The 18,957-nt window shown below is 57.5% G+C and overlaps 1 protein-coding gene across 1 annotated transcript; it reads right to left on the bottom strand.

Annotated features, from left to right (window-relative positions):
• Positions 1 to 4,210: 4,210 nt before the first annotated feature.
• On the bottom strand, positions 4,211 to 18,595 carry C16H16orf96 (chromosome 16 C16orf96 homolog). Its single transcript, XM_075011099.1, has 12 exons — positions 18,508 to 18,595; positions 17,954 to 18,039; positions 15,657 to 15,767; positions 14,609 to 14,683; positions 13,137 to 13,301; positions 8,616 to 8,734; positions 7,647 to 7,709; positions 7,431 to 7,526; positions 6,610 to 6,787; positions 6,186 to 6,285; positions 5,512 to 5,604; positions 4,211 to 4,350 (listed from the first exon to the last, which is right to left on the bottom strand). The coding sequence occupies exons 1-12, from the start codon at positions 18,593 to 18,595 to the stop codon at positions 4,211 to 4,213; spliced, it is 1,314 nt and encodes a 437-aa protein (XP_074867200.1).
• Positions 18,596 to 18,957: the final 362 nt, after the last annotated feature.

Below are 18,957 nucleotides of genomic sequence, written 5' to 3'. Positions count from 1 at the left end.
GCCGGTGTCTGTCCTTCGTGCTCAGCGGCCCGGAGGGGCAGGGAGTGGGGATCCCAGCCCCTGGCAGCCGGGGCGCTCCCCTGAAATGGGGCTGAGGGGGTGGACTAGGGTTGCCAGACGTCACAGAAGGGGTGGGGCTGTCCCAAATTGCCTGGCCAAGTCCTGCTGGCTAATTTTACGTCAATGGGGAAATTCCACCCTGCGGCTTGGGCCCCAGCTGTGGGGTGCCCTGCTCCTGGCTATGGATCCAGTGGGGCTGTGAGGCCCCTCCACCCCCCTCGGCCACGGCTCCGTGCCCCAGCCAGTTCCCAGCTGTTGGGGCCCCTGCCCTTGGTTGGGGAGCCTGCAGGGTGCTGTGCCCGATCCAGGCCCCAGCCCCGGGGCTTCCCGCTCCTTCCTGTTTTCGGAAGACTTGGGCAGGACAGGCAGCCCTGGCTGGGGTCCTGTGGCTGCGGCTGCCTGTCCCACGTACAATTGCCAAAACCCTGGCAACCCTAGGGAGGGGTCAGCACCTCCTGGCCCAGGCAGCCAGGGCTGAGGAGAGAAGGGACCTGCTTTATGCTGCAGTGCTGGGGAGGGGATGGGGCTGCTTTCCTGCCCTCCTCTGAGGCAGCACCCGCTGCTGTCAGGCCTAGCAGTCCCTGGAAGCTGAGCGCTGAGGCAGCTGCCCAGGAGAGAGTCAGGCACTGCCTGGCTGCGGGCACTCTGTGAGCGCGTTTTTCTCCTCGTGCCCTTTGCACAGAACAAAATTTATTCTACCTCTGGATGGAAAAACTTACCAGGAACCCCGTGTCTTTATCTGGAGAGCAGAGAGGGGACGGGAGCCAGGCCGAGCTCCCTACCAGAGGACAGCAATGAATCCCCAGAGTTAGGCTAAGGAGAAGCAGGCTCCTCCCTGCAGCAGGCCAGGGGTTTCCCAGCCCAGGGCTGAGCAGGCGCTGTGCTGCCAGGCCAGGAGCAAGTTAGGGGATCCCCCCGAGCAGGGCCAGAGAGGGAGACAGCTGAAGTGTTCTGAGCCTGCCAACCGAGCCAAAGCTTGAGCAGCTGAGTTTCCTGGGGAGCCGAGTGCGGTGGCCCTGCGTACTGCCCCGGCTTTTCTTGCAATCGCCCCGGTGCAGCACCGCGGGGCTCCGAGCGTTTATGTTGCGGTGCAGGGGCTGCAAAAGGAAAAGGTGGCGAAGCCCCACAGCAGGGTTTGCTGAGGATGTGCCCCGCTGTATTCACGAGCCTCAGGCCCTGTGTGTTTCCTGCGTGCTACCTGTGGTGCAGAGGCAGCAGGTTCCCCAGAGGCCGGGCAGTGCGGGGATGGCAGCAGGAACCACCCTGGGATTTCATTTCTGAGTTTGCAGCTTAGTCACAAAACCAGCCGCAGCCTGGGTTGGCTGGACAGCTGCACCCTGCAGCTCAGATGAGCAGGACCCTCCTTAGGAGACAACTTCCTCCAGGTCCAGGGAGCAATCCAGACCCAGCTTGGCCCCACCTGCCTTTTCCCTGCTTCTAAGCACACCCCGCCCCGCTTCTCCCCCATCCTCCCACTGCCTCCTGCATGTCACGGAACAGCTGGGGGTGAGGTGGGGAGGGACGACCTGGCTGCTAGTGGGTGCTGAGCAGACTTTGCTTCATCTCGTGATGGCTGGTCTCCAGCCCTGGCCTGACTCTGCCAGCCGCTTACCTTGCATCCAGGAAGCCCCGTCTCAGTTGGAGACTCGGTCCCTCAGGTCCTATTGCAGGTGTCCCAGGGCAGCTGCTGGCCCTGCAGAAGCCAGCAGCAGCAGCCAGCAGCAGGAACAGGAAGCTCTCTGGGCACTGGGCTCCACCCTGCTCAGGGTTGTGTGCCTCGTGCTTCCTGACCCAGCGCGGGCTTAGGTGTCAGATTGTAGTTCCTGACCTCCACTTCATCCCCTGCCTCTGCTCTCTGGTTCGTGGTTCTTATCTCCCACTCTCCTGACCCAGCTGACTCTCGACTCCAATGGACTCCAGCTCTGACCACCAGGTCTGGCTGCCCACGACCTGGCTGGGATGTTAATCCAATTCTTCCTCTGAGTGCCCTACCGAAGGGTGCCCTGTACATCCCTGCTGCAGGCAAGGCCCTGGATTGCATGCACTGTGCTCCACACATGGCTTAAGGGGCTGCTTGGTCTTGGCAAGCTTTGCCCGCTTTCCCAGGCTGCGGGAAAAGCCCGATTCCAGCCGAAATTGAGGGGAGCAACAGGTGCTCGGTGCCTCTGAGAACCAGTGAGCTGTGGCCCAGGCTGGGTGCTAGGGGGATGAAGCACCCCAAATTGGCGGCACTTGGCTTTCCCCTTCTTGCTGCAGGCACTGTGGGGGTAGTTTTCCACCTGTATGGAAAGGCTCCCAGTCACATGACATGGGGGTACGTGGCTGCCCGGGGGACATGACTGGTCATTGCCCTGAGGGCTAAATTAGGAAGGGTGCAAGCACTTAGCTGGGCCTTCCAGGGCCTCTGTGCCCCTACGGTGCCAGGAGCAAATGAATGTCCCACAGTGCAGGCTGGCTGGGCAAGGGCCTGGAACCCTGACTGAGCTGACTTGTTTTCTCCTCTCTCGATACGTAGTACTGATTCTGGACCATTTCCACCCTGACTGAGTAGACCTTGTCAGTTCTGGCCCTCCCTTTTACTGGGATCCCCCTCCCGGCCCTGCTCTGCCTGCTTCTGAGCAGATTTTTTCATTTTAGGCCACTCAGAATGCGGCCCTGCTGGATCGAATTCAGGGCTCCCCTGGGCCTCTGCCTGGCCAACCAGGCCGCAGCACCCGAGCCAGGAGTGACACTGGCACTGAGTTGCAGTGCCCACGCTTCATGCCACAGGAGCCTCCGACCAGGCTGGATAACGAATGCCCTTCCCAGCTGGCATTTGCTGGGGACTGGCACCAACGCTGCAGTGGTGTGAGCAAGCTGTTAACCTCAGAGGTGCCGGGATTGCCTGCATTCTAATCCCACCGCACCCACCAACTCTTCTGTCTATCCCCGGGCTGCACCATCGCGCCCTCTCCATAACGAGGGCACAAGTGGGCTACATGAGCCTAAACAAAGGCAGAACTAGTCCCGGGTAGGCGAGATAGAGTCTAGCGATTCCAAATCCTGGCAGCCAGCATGGACCGAGGCTGGCATAAAGCTGCCAGGTGGGAACAGCTTTTCTCCCATCACACTGGGTTGGATTAGACCCGCTGAGCTAAAAGCAAGGGGCCAGCTGCTGATCTCATGCTGGTGTAACTCCTGTCACTTGGCGGGGGGGGGGGGGGTACGCCCACGTTTACACCGTGTAAATGAGCTCAGCAGTGGCCCCAAACGCTCTGCAGCCGTAGGCTGGCAGATGACATTCCCAGGAAGCGCGCCTGCGTCCGGCCATCCCTCAGGCCCCTGGCCCAGCGCCCAGGTCCCGGAGAGCACGTGATTTCAACCCCATCGCCAGCGGGAGGCTGGCACCTCAGCGCCTGCATGGAACGATCCCGACAACGCTGCTTAGAAAAGTGAAAACTTTATGGAGTGCTGCGAGGGGGCAGCTGGGCAGCAGCTTTCCAAGCATGGAGCTGGGCGGGAGAGTGAGGGCACGTGCCAAGGACAAACCAAACCCCTACCGGCTCCGGAGAGCAGCCAGGCCCGGGCACAGCAGTTGGAGCTGGCGCCAGCTGATGGCAGCCGGAGCCTGCTGCTGTACCTGGGGTCTTGGGCAGAGTTCCTGGCCGAGCTCGGCTCCTTGTGACTCGTGTGGCGATGCGCCTGCTGGAGGGCCAGGCCCTCGGGTGCCAGGGGGCCGGGTTGTTGGAACCACATAGGGGTCTGCGGAGCAGGAGCCTGTCGGTCTGCGGGCTGGTGGCCGGCCAGAGGGAGGGGATTCTCCTGGGAACCCAGTTAAGGGTGATGGAGCAGGGCAATCCCGAGCTCCCCTAACCTCAGGGCACCGGGCATAGGCGATCGTTCTACCAAGCCAGCAGCCAAGCCAGCCACCGGTCCCTGAGTTGGCACAGGAGCTCCCCTGGCCGGGGCAGCCTGCTGGGAAGGAAGCTGCTGCCTCTGATGTGTCAATGCAGCAGTTGACAGGTGACAGGTTTACGATGAGGTCCCACGTGCTGCTGGGCCCCCCCCATCCGGCCCCCTTGTGTGAGTGCCCCCAGGAGAGGCTGGTGAGCCCCCCAGCTGCCCGGAGTGTGCCCTGCCCGACAGACCCCCTGCCCCAGCCCTTTGCGGCTCACAGGCTGCCCACCCCTCCCTTGCTCGGCGGCTGCGCCGAGGGAAGCTCAGTCTTCACCTGCACCGTGCAGGCTGGCAGCTCCTGAGCCAGCTGCGACTTGCTCCCTGCAGACGCGGCCCTCGTCCGGACGACGGAGGCTGCAGCACGTGGAGGGGGGAGAAGACGTGAGCCCTTGGCCTGGGTGAGGCACTGCACCCCCCCCCCGCCAGCTCCCCCCACCCGGGAGCCATAGTTGGCAGTTGTGGGCAGAGGGGAGGCCCCAGAAGCCAGCCCACCCCACGATCCCTGGCAGCTGGCGGGGGGGCGGGGGGCTGGTCTTCAGAGGCTGCTGTGTGGAGGTTCCAGCCACAGGCCTCCCCATCTCTGCCCAGGGCTGGATGAGGCAGGGGGGCCAGAGCTCGCCATGATGTGATAGCTGCGGCCAGGGCCCAGGTCCCTACCCCTCTCCAGCGCTGGTCCCAGCAGGGCTCCTCTGGCAGCTGGCACACTGGGTTGGTGATGGCTGTGTGCCCGATTGCTCCCAATCGCTCTGTAATCACCACCCAGCTCATGCCCAGCAGCCCCCAGCAGCACTTGGGAGTGCCATGCCCCCAGTGGGATCTGCCAGCCCCAGGCTGAGGCTGGCTGGAGCTGTGGCACAGCCTTCCAGCACCCTCTCCACGCCACTGCCTGCATGTCTCGGCAGCTCAGCCCAACCCCGCCGAGTTGCAGCTCCAGACTTCTCCCCAGGCCCTGCCCCTCGGCTGCTCCCCCACTCCCTTGGGGCGAGAGCCTTTCCTCTTCAGCTGCCACACCCTGCTCTGTCAGAGCTCCCTAGGGTGCCAAGGCCCTTTCCTATGCCCCCTGCCTTGCTGCCTGCACTGCCGGCCTCTGCACAGCTGGGGTGGAGGTAGCCCCACAAGACCACCCTTCTGCTGTCTGACCCTGGCTGCTCCCCGCATTGGCCACCTGCCGTAGGCACACACTCACCCCGCCCCTCGTTGCAGGGGCGTATGTCACTCTGCACGCTTGAGCAGCGCTCTGGAGCCAGGAACGGCAAGTCCTGAGCAGGGTTCCCTCTAATCCATGGGCAGAATAAATTTTGTTCTGCGCACCAAGGCATGCATGGATGTGCACCACCAAGACACCACACACACTGCCAGCTGGGGCGGGGGGGGACGCTCTGCTAATCTACTTCACGGCCCCTGAATCTCTCCTGGGCGGCCGCCCACGTGCTCAGCTTACAGGGAACGCAGGCCCTGAACAGCCCCTCTCCAGGGCTGCTGGGAGCGGCACCCTGCAGGGAACCCAGCACTCACACGCGTAGGGTGACACGTAGTAGCTGCCATAGGGGGTGGCCGAGCACGTCCTTCCTGTCCCGTGTTTGCTGGGCGGCTGGGGGGTCTTCGCTCCTTTGCCGTGAAGAATTGAAAGAGACAAGTTAGTGAGGCCACCGTCATGTCCAAGCATCCAGGGGAGACCAGCAGGGCCGGGCCCAGGACATAGCACAGCTGGGCGGGCACATGGCTACTGGGAGGAGATCTGACCCCGAGCAGCTGATCCTGAGCGTATGGCGGGGGCAGGTGGGGAGTCACCTGAAGCCCCTGTGTGAATGTCTGAGGTGCTGGCCATGCAGCTATCCCCACAGCAGCTTCCCAGGGCTCTGCTCGTGCCCCGAGGTGGCGCTCGGTCACACTGGGCACCTGGCGGGTGGCCGTCGGTTACAACCGGCCCAGCTGACAGGCCTGCGGGGGTGGGGTGGGGATGGAGAAGGCTGCCGATTGCATCCCCCTTCGTCTTCAAGGCTGCCCATCCTGCCTGCCCATCCCAGCATGCAATGCTCCAGGTTGGCCGGAGTGGCTCACCTGCCTACAGCAGCGCATTGCCTGCCCGGGGGCTGCCATCTCTGCATCTCCATCCCAAAGGCCTCAGCTGCTGTACCCCTCACCCCGCCCCATGCCATCTGCCAGGGGAGCTGCCCCTCCAGCCACACCTGGGAGCTCCTGCTCCAGCGGGGCGCTCCGGTTGGCTGGCCGTGAGCTCACCCTGCCCTTGTAGAGAACTCCATTGATGCCCAGGATGTCCACTTCGCTCTGCAGGGCAGAACACAACAGAGTGTGGGACAGTCATGCAGAGCTCACCTGGGTCCCTGCTCTCTTTACCCTCCTCTCCATCCCCCCTGCCACAACCTCCCAACACCTCCTGCCTTAGTCCTCTCACCCGCAGCCCCTGTCCCCTACGCCCCCCAGATCAACCTCCTCTGGCAGGTTCTCCTGGTGGCCCCATCTCGCTGGGCTGGCCCTCAGCCTGACCCTCCAGCAGAGAAGGGGCCCCAAGGCAATGGATCTAAAGGGAATTGCTGTCCTGGGGTGAGCGTGGTGGCGGCAGAGCTCCCAGGACAACGCAGGCCGGCTTACGTTATCGTAGGTGAGGACTGTCGGGTCTCCATAGGGGTACATGGTGGTAAGAGCCTTCATCTTGGACAATTGCTTGCCAGGGTAGGTGGCATGGGCCTGGCATTGCCAGCACTGCTGGGAGGAGAGCTGCCCATGGCTGGTCATTTCACGTCCTTCATTGCCCTCCACGGCTTGCTCCCTGGCAAAGGAGAAAGCAGCTGGTTCGCTGCAGAAGCCCTGCCATGGCCCAGCCCAGAATCGGCCGGTGGCCTAGACGACAGTGGATGTGCCAGGCTCTGCATGGAACTTCACAGCGAGCCAGGCTGTACCGCCAGGAGCGGGGAGCTCCCTTCTCCGGCTCGGAGAGCTGCAGGGAAGCAACTGGTGCTCCAAAGGGAGAGGAGTCATCCCGCCAGAAGCCGGGTGCCCCAGGGGTGAGGTGCTGGCGGGCGTTCCCTCGAGCTGCAGACAGGCATGAGGGGCAGGGGCAGGCCTGCAGTAAGGCCAGCCAGCTGATAGCTCTGCAAGCTGGTCTAAGTTCCCACTGCGTGCAGGGTTTCTCCCCTGCTCAGAGCAGGGCCCTGGGGGTAGGGTGAATGACGGCAAGGTTATGAGACGGGGCAGAGCTGTCATGGGGGCTGCAGGTCCCCAGAGTGAGAGAGGGGCTGAGTTATGGCCCCCCCAATGCCTGGGGAGCCAGGCAACTGAGTTAGAGGGCTGGGTGGTACACCGGCAGCATGGCAGGGCAGGTCCAGACAGGTTCATGGCACGTTCCTTCTCAGGCACAGCTGCACGAGGGAAGCCCCTGGGCCGGACCTGCACCTCCCTGGGGAGCTGCTCACCTTGCTCGCTGCTGAAGCGCCAAGTACTCGTAACCGTTGGCGCTAGCCGGCCGCGGCCTGGCAAGCAGATTTGCTTTTCGGATGGTCACCAGGTGCCTGCAGGTAAATGCCAGGATGACAAAAGTCAAAGGGTGCCCTCTGCTGGGCGCGTCCCATCCTCGCCTGGCTCAGCCAGGCCCGCTGGAAATGGGGAATTGCTTTCGCCTTTGTACTCACGGCCCAGTCATCACGGCCACGGGTCTGTCGCAGGAGATGCATTTCACTCGTTCGAAGAGCTGCCTGAAACAGACACAGCGACTCGCCTGATGCCGTGCTCCTGTGGAGCTGTGGCCTGGAGCAGAGCTCCCAGGTGGCGCGGGCTGTAGCTAGACACATGTTTATTCTGACTCGTAGTGCAGCAGCACCTGGAGACCACAAAGGACATCCAGCCCTGTATCCCTGGGGAGAACCAGTCCCTTCCCTGACGGACTTACACTGCACAAAGGGGAAGGAGGAACCAAAGTGGGAAAGTGATTCGTTCATGGTCACTCAGCAGGTCAGGAGTAGAACCAAGACCAGAAGCCACGTCCCAGCCTGGGGCTCTGCCTGCTGGCCTCCCTGGCTTTCTGGAGAACAGGTCAGCCGTATGCAAGGTGTGACCGAGCGTTTACTGCAGGCACCGAGGAGGTCGACTCGTCCTGGGCACTGCGATACCTACATGTGGGGCAAGTGGAAGGGACATGGAGCAGGACCTCCTATAACTAGGAGATTGGGACTGGTTGCTCATGAAGCTGGAGTCGATCAAAGACGTCCCTGCCAAACCTGTTAGACTCCAGAGCATTGGTCACCCCGGGGCTTGTGAAGTCCCGCCTGAACGGCCCCGTGTCTCCTGCAGCTGCCCAAGTCTTTAAAAGGAGGTGCCCAAAAAGACTACACCTCCCAGCAGGGTTCCACCAGGATGCACAGAGTTTGGTGGCTAGCCGCAGGCTGCAGCATTGCTTGATGGGACTAGTAGTCCTCTTGGCTGCACGTCTGTAAGCTCAGCTGTCTTTGATTCCATTTTATCCAGCAAAGCTGCAGCCCTCGACTCTGGGCTGCTTGCCTCCCGGGTGGGTCACAGCCCAGCATGATCTCTCCAAGCCGGAGCCAGAGGCAGGACCCGGTAATCCGCTCCGCTCCACAAGACCCTGCCTCTCGCCCACTCACCTTTTAAAGCCAGCGGCACTGTCAGCATCGAAGCGGGGACCCTCACTCAGATATTTCTTAATGAACTTCCACACTTCTTCCAGCTGCCTCCGCAGAGGATCCAGGGCCATGTGGTCCAACTGCAGAGAGATGGGGGAAAGGGGAGTCAGGGGACCAAGAAAGGAGCCCTGCCAGCAGCAGCAGCCGCAGCAGGTGGTACCGTCAGTTTGTATTTTACTCCCCCGGTAATGGGATGCTAAACTATATTGTATTATTAGATGGCACTGTCTGTAAAAGACCTTATTTAAGCTAACCTCAGCCATATCTGGCAGAGCACTGAATGACCTCACAGTGAACACATCTGATGTGTACGTCTTTGAGAAGATACAGAAGCCTGGCCTGTTAGTAGCAGCTCTGCAACCTACTGTTTACAAGAAGTACAGGCCATGGAGTCAGAAGGAAACTAGTGCCAGAGCAAACGGAAGGAACAAAGCAACAAAGGTTGCAAGAACTTAACAACGTACCACTCTTCTATGCCCCAGAGAGCTTCAGCTTTGACAAATCATTACAGTGGACAGACTGGAAGCAGTATTTTGCAAGATTTCAAATTGATACAAAGCTCTGGCAGTTACCTGGAGACGCACAGGCATCATCTTTAATTTATGCAGTCGGAAAGCAGGCAAAGCACGCCTTTAAATCCTTTCAGTTTGCTGCAGACAGGCAGAAAGATGACGGGGAAAGTGTTCTGGCTACGTTTGATGCATACCTTATACCTCAGAGAAACGTGATTAACGAAGGAGCATGTATTTGCCAGAGAATTCTTAACCCCGGGGGAAATACTGAAATTTTCATAAGAGTGCCACGTGCATTAGCTGAAAACTGTGAAGTTGGGACTGCAAAATGTGAAAACATCACAGACAGGCTCCTCACTGGAGGATCAGATAAAAATCTGCGGTTGAAGACAATTTAACCCTAGCTACAGCTATATAGATCACAAAACACTCTGAGCTAGTCAGCCAGCAGAATCAGACTCAGGAGCAACTTGAAAACCCTGAAATTATTAGAAGCGCTAAACACTCTTTAAATACCTCTCTGAAACCACACCCCCACTCATGCATCTGATGGAGCGGGTCTTTGCCCACGAAAGCTTATGCTCCAAAATGTCTGTTAGTCTATAAGGTGCCACAGGACTTCTTGTTGTTCTCGAAGCTACAGACTAACACGGCTACCTCTCTGATAATAACACACAGTTGGTTGTTTAAAAAGTCAAGACACGCTAAGCGAGACAAATTCCACCCTATGTATGCACTGCGTAGGGAAAGTTATATTCCAGGAAAGCATGCATGTCCGGCCAGAGGTAATGCATCGAGAAAATATGCACACTTTGCAGATGTTTGCAGCGCAAAAGCTGTCAGGGACTTGATTCAAGCAACTGCCCTGGCTGCTGCGGTGGGTTAAGGTGATGGGGTGGGTAACAGCAACATGGCTTGCGTGATACATGAGTTCTGTGCTGCTCCCAGCGCCTGACCTCAGTGGAGGGAGTTGATTTATGAACAGAGGCAGGGGATTAAAATAACAAAGGGCTTGTCATTAAATTCAATTAAGGATCATTAAATTATTCTGAAAGCACTGCCAGGCACTCCAGTTAAAAGACAGGATAGGACTAAATGGTCAGTATTCAGAATAGAGGGTGGTAAATGGTGATGTCCCCCCAGGGATCTGCATTAGGACCAGTTCTATTCAATATATTCATCAATGATCTGGCAAACAGGATAAACAGGGAGGTGGCAAGAGAGCGTGGAATAACAACAAGCTGTACACTCACACCAAAATGCAAGTCTACAGAGCCTGCATCCTCAGCACCCTCCTTTATGGCAGCGAGACTTGGACCCTGTATGCCCGCCAGGAAAAGAGGCTGAACGTCTTCCACTTGCGCTGCCTCAGGCGCATCCTTGGAATACCATGGAAGGACAGAGTGACCAAAACTGCCGTCCTCGAGCAAGCTGGAATCCCAACCATGCGCACCCTCCTCAGGCAGCGTTGACTCCGCTGGCTTGGCCACGTCCACAGGATGAACGATGGAAGGATTCCAAAAGACATCCTGTATGGTGAGCTAGACTCTGGCAAAAGACCCCCCCGGACGCCCCCAGTTGCGCTACAAAGATGTCTGCAAGAGAGACCTCAGAGAGGTAGACATCGAGCTGGACAACTGGGAAGAACTAGCAGACGACCGCGGCAGATGGAGGCAGGGGTTACACAAGGGCCTTCAGAAGGGCGAGTTGAAGATCAGACAGCTAGCAGAGGAGAAGCGAGCGCACAGAAAGCACAATAGGGACTTGCCAGACACCCACTACATCTGCAAGAGGTGCAGCAAGGACTGTCGCTCTCGTGTGGGTCTTCATAGTCACAACAGACGCTGTCAATGAAGTCCTCAATTGAAACTTTAAAGGGCGCGATCCATAGTCTATGCAGACTGAAGGATGCCTGCAGGCAAAAATTGCAGATAATGCAAAACTACTCAAGCTAGCTAAGTCCAATCAGCTGCAGGCCCCGGGGCAGGGTGGGAGGGGAGCTGGGCTCTGCACACTGGGGAGGGCGGAGCTAAGTGTGGAAGGGGCGGGGCCAAGTGGAGTCAGTGCTCAGTACTGCACAGACCATCTGGCAGCTCTGCGCTGCTGTGGCATTGGCAGGCCTGAGTCCAAGGCTGAGCATGAACGGATCTCACGAACCTGGGTGACCGGGCAACGAAATGGCAGGTGGATTTTCATGTTGATAAATGCAAAGTGATGCACGTAGAAAAAGACAACCCCAGGTGTACTGTGGCAGCCCCCAGGCAGCAGGCTGCAAGAGCCGGGTGGGAGGCAAGTATACTGGGAGCTGGGGCGTTGCTTTCTGTTCCCCGAGTGGGGCCCAGCAGCCAGGGCAGGCAGCTGGGGCTCGTTAGGAATCAGCCTGCAGCAAAAGGTAATCAGACACCTGCTGCTGGGCAAGGCCTCCTGGCTGGCTAGAAAAGGTTCCCCCCAGGTGGGGCAGGGGAAGGAGATAAGGGACGGACCAGGAAGAGAGGCTGGAGGGTGGGAAGAGAGACGGGCTCAGCCAGGTACAGTGGAAGGTGCTGGAGAGAAGTGGCCCAGGGAAAGGCTGCTGGGTCTGGGGCAGGGGAATAGACCCATTGGCTGCTGGAGCCCTGACTGGGGGGCTCCCCACACCCTTCCCCTGGAGAGCTGCCCTAGTGGAAGGGCAGAAGCATCAGAACCTCCTGAAGGGGGCTGGCCCCCACTTTTGGGACTCGTCTATCATGAGAATGGCTGGGTCAATGGAGACCCTCACCTCTGCAAATGCCCAAGGCAGCGCAAGGGCCACTGTGAGCCTCTGAGGCGCCCAATGAAATCCGCCAAGAAGCGCCGATGCCCGAGCGGGCCGACAAGCGACTTGTCACAGTCCATAGAAAAGGAGGGAGTCTGAATTGGCTGGTACCCATCAAGAAAGAGATCTTGGAGTCAGCCGGGATGGATAGTTCCCAGGCAGAATGCTGCCTACTGAGGGGGTCAGCTCGTCCCGACAAAACGACGGACTGGATTTGGAGAAGGTGCAGAGAAGGGCAGGAGCACAGAACAGCTTCTGTAGGAGGAGAGACCGAAAACACTGGACTTCGCAGCCCGGAAAAGAGGTGAGCCAGGGAGGATAGGAGAGTCCTATGGAAGCGTGGCTGGTGTGCAGCTACTGACCATGTTAGTTACTCATTATCATAACACAGGAACTAGGGGTCACTCAGTGACCCAGCTGGCATACAAGGGCCAAAAAAAAGGACTTCTTCATAGCCCACCTGTGGGGCTCTGCCAGAGGCTCTTGTGAAGGCCAAAGCTGTAACAAAAAGAACTAACTATGTTTACAGGAGCTAGATCCATCGGGGCTATTAGCCAGGATGTGCAGGACGCAAAACCTAGTGTCCCGGCCTAGGATCTGGCAACGGGTGATGGGCTAGATCCCTTGATGGTTCCTTGTTCTGTTCGTTCCTCCTTCAGCACCTTGTATTGGCCACTGTCGGAAGACAGGATCCTGGGCTACCTGGACCATCGGTCGGACCCAGTATGGCCCATCTGACATTCTTATATAGAACTCTTATGTGTCTGCCCTGCTGTAACCCACCAGGCTCCACGCCCCTCCCAGAGCTGAGCTAGAGCCCCGGAGTTCTGACGGGGCGGGGGTCACTTCGCAGAGTTAGTAATAAAGTAAGGCTCTGCCTTCAGATTCTAAACCTAACCAGGATCCCATAAGCGATTTGCCTCAAGATCTCAGACTATGGTAGCACTGAAGCTGAATGGGTCAAATATGCGTTTTCTTGTACATAAGACTTGGATGCAGTGCTCCTATCAGCTCTTTGCAAAGCTGTCCGCCAAAAAATTTGAGTTTGCAAGTGCCAAAGTAGCTCCTGGTGGAATCATGGTCAAAGTTGCCCCTTCCCGCAACCACCACCAAATCTGAAACGGTGCCCCAGTCTCACGTGCTGGCCACTCCCTACCCCCCAGGGGAGGCTGCTACCTTGGAGTCCATGTCGGTGAAGAGCTTCTCCAGGGCCTTCTGCCAGTCCTTGTCTTGCAAGGACATCTTCTGCAGCAGGTCCTGCATCATCTCGCTCAGCTGAGTGGTGGCATTCTGTAGCTCCTTGTGGTTCACCATAGCCTCCAGCGCACTCTTGTCTGCTTTCTAGCAGGGAGGCAGTGTTTTAAAGGCCTTGTCACACTCGAGCTGGCAGGCTTGCAGGGACTCGGACCCCGTCAGGGCCAACGTTCCCTCTAATTCTTTTCCTCACCCACGTGCGGAAAGAAGGTGGCTCACCAAGGCATGTGCGGATGTGCGCCACCAGGAGAAACATATGATGCCAGCTGTGGGCATTTGGGTACTCTGCTTGCCCAGCTAGGTGGCACATGACTCTCTCTTGGGTGGCAGCTTACAGGGACCACTGGTCAGGTCTTGGGATTCCACAGCCCCTGCCTCCCGGCTGCAGCCTATGAAGAGCTTACCCTACAAACTCCTGAGCTCTGAGTAAGCTGCGTGTGCAGCGTTGCTAAGGCTAAGGCATTCTAGGGGGTTTGGCTGGTGAGCTCCTGCACTGGAAGGAGGCAGGTTCTGGAGGACTTCTGCCACAATTTAAGGCTAACCCATGTTCCTCGTGCCTCAGGTACCAGACCAGCAGGGAGCAGGCAGGATTTATGTAGTAGGAGACCTGGATATGGGACCAACTGCAGGATCCTATCTCTCTCAGCCTAGGGAGTATGAAGGGCCCCGTTCTGCCAGGTACTGTGCAACCTCTGCATGGGGCTGACACATGGGGAAGGAAGAGGATGGGGCTGCCCAGGAGAGAGGCCTTGGTGGCAGGGCATGGCTAGGGTCTAGAGAGCAAAAAGAGGGGCAAATCCCTGGGCCTCAGCAGCGGGTGGTCTCCTCAACCCAGGCAAGAGACAGAGAGTTAAGTACCTAGCCCCCTGAGGTCCTGGTACATCTAATGGAACAGGGACACCTATTCTCCTTCTTCCTAGGGGCTGGGTTACGCCTTGAGGGGCTGTCTGGCCTCAGCTCCATTCACAGCAGGAGACAGAGAAAATTAGAGACACTGAGGAATTCATCTCAGCTGTAGCTTCTGCCCTGAGACCACCCACCCCTTGTGAGCCCACCAGGAGAACAGCAACCAGGGCTAACGGCTCCCTGGGAAAGGCTGGGCTGCTCCGTGCACCGCGGTCTAGGCCCCGGGTTTGCAGAAGGATTTATTCCCATTGCTGGATTCTGTCTCACGCTGTTTTCCTAAGCTCCGGGACCTGCCCCTCTGGGGTGGGGTAACTGCCAGGCTGGCAGCGTGAGGTCAAGCCACCCCCTGGAGAAACGTGTTCAGTGCCTGGCTGTCTGGGCAGTGAACTGTGAGCTGGAGTCCCGCACCGCAAGGCCAAAGAGATTACTGGGGAAGAGAGAATAAAGCCCTTCGTCCTGCATTTGGTGCCATTGGTGTATCTCCTCACCACGTTCATCTCCTGCTCCAGCAGGGCCTTGTCTGCTTTAGTGAGGTCCAGCTGCTGCACCGTTGCCCGCAGGTTCTGTGAGAAAGCAAAACACATTGTTGTGGCCAAGCATTTCCTAGTTGTTTAGTCCGGACAGGGCCAGAATGACCCTTTAGTCTGTAGAGCCCAGGCCAGAGAACCTCGGGCTCCTACATCCAGCCCAGGGACTGGGGAGCTGAGCGAGAAGAGCTGTTTTAAACAGTGATGTCTCTTCATGACTTAAAAGCTTCAGTGGGTTGAGAAGCCACCAGGTCCCTGGGCTAGTGGTTCCACTGGTTAAGTCCCGGATTTAAAAAAAAGTCTAAATGCATCTAGCTTCAGCCTCCAGCCATGAGATCTCTCTGACTCTGCCTGCGTCTGCTGGGTTGAACCAGAACCTCCCACCTGGGCACCTCACCTCACCCCGTCTACCTCACTGGCACTGCAATGTTCGTGGCCTTCCCACAGGCCACAGAGACAAGGACCACTGCTGAGCTGTGTCTACGCTGCCGCTTTTCTCGCCATGTGACACGTCAGCCTCGTTTGTGCTACCGTTCAACTGTGTTTGGCCTGGTGCCTTCTGGGAAATCTAGGCAGCTCTCCCTCCGTGACAGGTGCCTGTAGCATGTGGCATCCCACAAGTTGCAAAGGGACCGAAGGAATGTTTCATGCAAATTATTTCACCCCCTGATCCCTGTGACGTCTCCTGTCAGGTAGAAGCCTGAGGGACCTTGCATTTTACCTGGGGAGGGCCAGATTGCGGCTGACTCTGGTGCATATGTGTGAGGAAGAGGTGGACACAAGAGCCTTCCCCCAACCATCTCCTGCAAGAGAGGCAATCCAATGGCCATCCCTGCTGGTGTTCTTGGGGGCCCAGGCCTCCCCAAAGGGGGGCGCACAAAGAAGTTCGTGGCTCTGCACCCAGCCAGGAAGGCTGGCCGGGGACACACAAGGGGCCCTGCAATCTGCTGTCAAACCCCTGACCTCCCTTGGGGGTGCTTGGAAGGTCAAGTGGGTTTCCCCTTCTTACCTGGACGTCCCCCAGGCTGCTCAGCAGCCTCTCCGAGGCTTTCTGCAGCTTCTCGTACTGTTGCTTCAGCTTCTGCACCTGGGCCAGCACGTCCTTCTGAAACTCCTTCCCCTGAGGGAAGCAAGGCATGGTGCCAGGTCAGACACCCCTGTAGCAATCGCCCCCTCATGCCCCCCCTAGAACTAGGCAGTTTCCCGCCAACTCCCATTTCTCAGAGGCTCGGGCATCCCTAGCACAATCTGACCCCAGGGGGTTAAGCATGCAACATGAAGCTTTGCCAGGAGAGAGACCTCTCTGGGGCCAATGGTTGGATTTCACAGTCAGGCTGACACAGGATGGATGGGACCTTTGAAGAGGGAATTGGTCTGGCCCACCAGTTCTTCATTACCAGCCTTTCAGATAGAGCCTGGCAGAGGGCAGCTGGTCTCTAGAAGTACAAGAAGCAGGTAGACGGGAATAGATACTTCTCTTTTGGCAGATGACTGTGCTCTAGGAACTAAGCGTAAAAGACATAAGGTAACCGAGGAAGACAAATGAGAAACTCCAGAGCTTTTCCGAGTGGGGAAATGATGGGAGGGTTGAAATTCTCACTTGCAAAGCCCACGAATGGGACTTATTTTTTATCTGAAAAAAAGGTCAATAGTTCCGAAGTTAACATTCCTAGGAGTAGTGTTTGATCATGTCGTGAAAGAACGTCGGTAAAGGGTTAAACCCAGAGAGAGTAGATTCTCTGCTGGCAAGTGGCCAGGTGAGCCAATGGGAAGAGAGACGTATCTTTCGAACTGAAGCAGTTATCGGTGACGGGAGGTTTTTTTTTTTTTTTCTGGTCTGACCAGAGGTGAGAGACCAAGATGTTTAATCCTGGCCAGGCTGAATAAATCCAGTAAATATTCAGGCCACAGCGTGACCTGGGCATACAGATATGTAAGTAGAAAGGAAATGTTTAGTTAGATGTGATCAAGTTATTTGTTGCTTTGGATTAGGCGTGGGACTTCTCAGACTGGCTGCTGTAACGCACCCTCATACACTGTAACTTCTACACTAAATCCCAGCGCAGTAATTCTCTTCCCTTTTATCTACCTTCTTAAAGTTGCTTTGTAACACCTAACAACCAAGTATACTTTAGCACTTTCTTGGTGTACTTCATCTTGTGTTTTGTTAATAATCACTTTGCTGCGTATGCCGGCCTGAGACTGAAAGAGCAGCTATCAGATTGCAGCTTGATTTCTTCCCCTTTGTTTCAAGCTCTCTCCTAAGGGAGGGTTAAGAGCTGGGGTTACCCCACAGAGAGACGTCCCAAGGGTGCCTTCCTGGGTTCTAAAGGGGGATTTCTCACTTGGGTGGTGGCAGCTACCTCCCAAGGTCAGGCAATCTGTGACCTATAGAGGCAAGGGATAGTTAAGGTCTCTTGACTCGGAGTGTCAGAGTTGGGATCAGCCATGACAGATAATAAATTAACTTGGAAAGGTCACACAGACAACACCATGCAGAAGTGTGAAAGTTGGATGAACTTACAAGTATAACTGGAAACCTCTGGGGTGCAGATAAGCTGGCACAGACGAGATGGGCTGTGTCATGGTCAAAACCAAAGAAATTGTAGATTTTCTTCACTGTCATTGTGGGCTATAGTCTATGGAAATGAGCGTGTTCAGGAAAAATTGAGTTGAACTGGAACCAAGAAATGTCAGGGAAATGGGAGATGGCAAAAAAGCCGTAGAGTGTTTCCTCCAGGATACTAGACTGAGTGAAAGGGTCTAAAATTACCCTGCCAAGAATAAAATGGAGGAGGTGGCACTCCCAGACTCCATACCATGTGGCTGGTCTACCAGAACCAAACCAAAGCCCAAAAGGAACAGGAACCAGAGAGCAGGAGAGGTTAGCAGAAGACCCTGGACCACAGTGAGAGGTTTGGGCCTGGAAGCCAGAGCTGAAGGGTTGAAGAAGGCTGAGGGCCTGGGAGAGCCGGTGCCAGAGAGAGTGGCTAGCCAAGGCAGAGCTGCACAGAGCAGACCCCAGAGGAAAAGGAGGAGAAGACAAGCCCCCAGGCCTGAGCTGTGCTTTGAGTTTGATGTCAACGAACACGCCCCAGTGGACAGGTGTTACTGGATAAAAGAACCTGTGTGAAGTTTAATACAGAGCCCTGCAATCACCCCATTGCTCCATCTATGCCCCAGTCTGCTCCCAGGCTTGTCCCACACTCACTGTAGCCACTGCAAGGCACCCTGAGTGTAAGAAGAGGTTCTCTGAGCTACAGCACCATCTTGGGACAAACTGGCCCAGCCCCAGTCCCAGCCCACCTGGTGTTCTTTGCTCTGCAGGCTGCTTATTTCCTCTTTCATTCTCTCCAGATCGGCAGCTACAGCATCTGAGATCCCAAGCTTGGCTGGAACCAAATGAAAGGCACCAAAGCTGTGTCTGCACGGAAAGCTCGACGGAATTCCCCCACCCTGTCATATGACAGGCTCAGCTCCATTCCTGCCAGCAAAGGTCCTGTAGACCAGCTGCCAACTGTTCCACCACTGGCTCAGCCAGTCCTGCTCTAGACACATCCAGGGCTGAAGATGCCGGAGCGCTGTCTACACTAGTTCTCCCAATATTGCCAGCCCCCGGTGAGCTGCATGTCATGCTAGAGCTGAGGTGGGAGGAAGAGCGCTTTAGCCCTCTGGCCTTGAACTGCCCTGCTGGAGGCCCCATCCCAGCGGGGTGTTCCTGGGATCAGTCTCGGCGCAGGAGCAACGCTTCCCTGGTGGGTCAGCGCTGGGCAGGCTGGGCAGCTCAGTTCTGCAGACATGGCGGCAGGGCTCCTGCTCCTGACTTACTACGTCTCTGACTCCAGACCTGACAGCCTCACTGCTCAAGCTTTGCCGGCTCCCGCTGGGCTGGGCTCCCTCTGTGTCCAGGAACGCCAGCAGGAAGAAAGGGGCCGCGTTCGGGGCCATGCCCCGGTCAGAGAGAGAGAGAGAGTCCCTTGCTGTGCATCCCTGAGAACTGGTCTCCCTCCCCCAGGGTGGGCTGGGCCTTGCTGGATAGACTCCAGCTCAGAGCAGGACTGGGCCTTGCTGCGACAACCCCAGTCCACTCCCGGGGAGCCAGGCTGGGCCCTGCAGGGATAGACCCCCGCTCGGAGCTAAGCTGGGCCTTGCTGGGCCAAACCCCAGTTGTCTCACTCACAGCCAGGCTTGGCCCTGCTGAGATAGAACCTCCCAGCTCCCCACCCTTGGAGGAAGTCTGGGCCCTGCCAGGATGCAGCCCAGGGCCTCTCCCCTAGAGTTGGGCATGGCCCTGCAGGGCTGCCAGGCCA

This window comes from Carettochelys insculpta, chromosome 16, assembly GCF_033958435.1.
Source record: "Carettochelys insculpta isolate YL-2023 chromosome 16, ASM3395843v1, whole genome shotgun sequence".
Taxonomy (NCBI): Eukaryota; Metazoa; Chordata; order Testudines; family Carettochelyidae; genus Carettochelys; species Carettochelys insculpta.
Note: the sequence above shows the minus strand (reverse complement) of the source record. Positions and strands in the feature narration are given on the sequence as shown.

Excerpts from the sequence above, each read along its gene's own strand:
- C16H16orf96 (XM_075011099.1), bottom strand. The coding sequence starts at position 18,595 with ATGGCCCCGAACGCGGCCCCTTTCTTCCTGCTGGCGTTCCTGGACACA. Across the intron at positions 7,710-8,615 it reads AGTGCCGCTGGCTTTAAAAG|GCAGCTCTTCGAACGAGTGA; the intron begins GTGAGTGGGCGA and ends TGTCTGTTTCAG. Across the intron at positions 6,286-6,609 it reads CAGTCCTCACCTACGATAAC|AGCGAAGTGGACATCCTGGG; the intron begins GTAAGCCGGCCT and ends TCTGCCCTGCAG.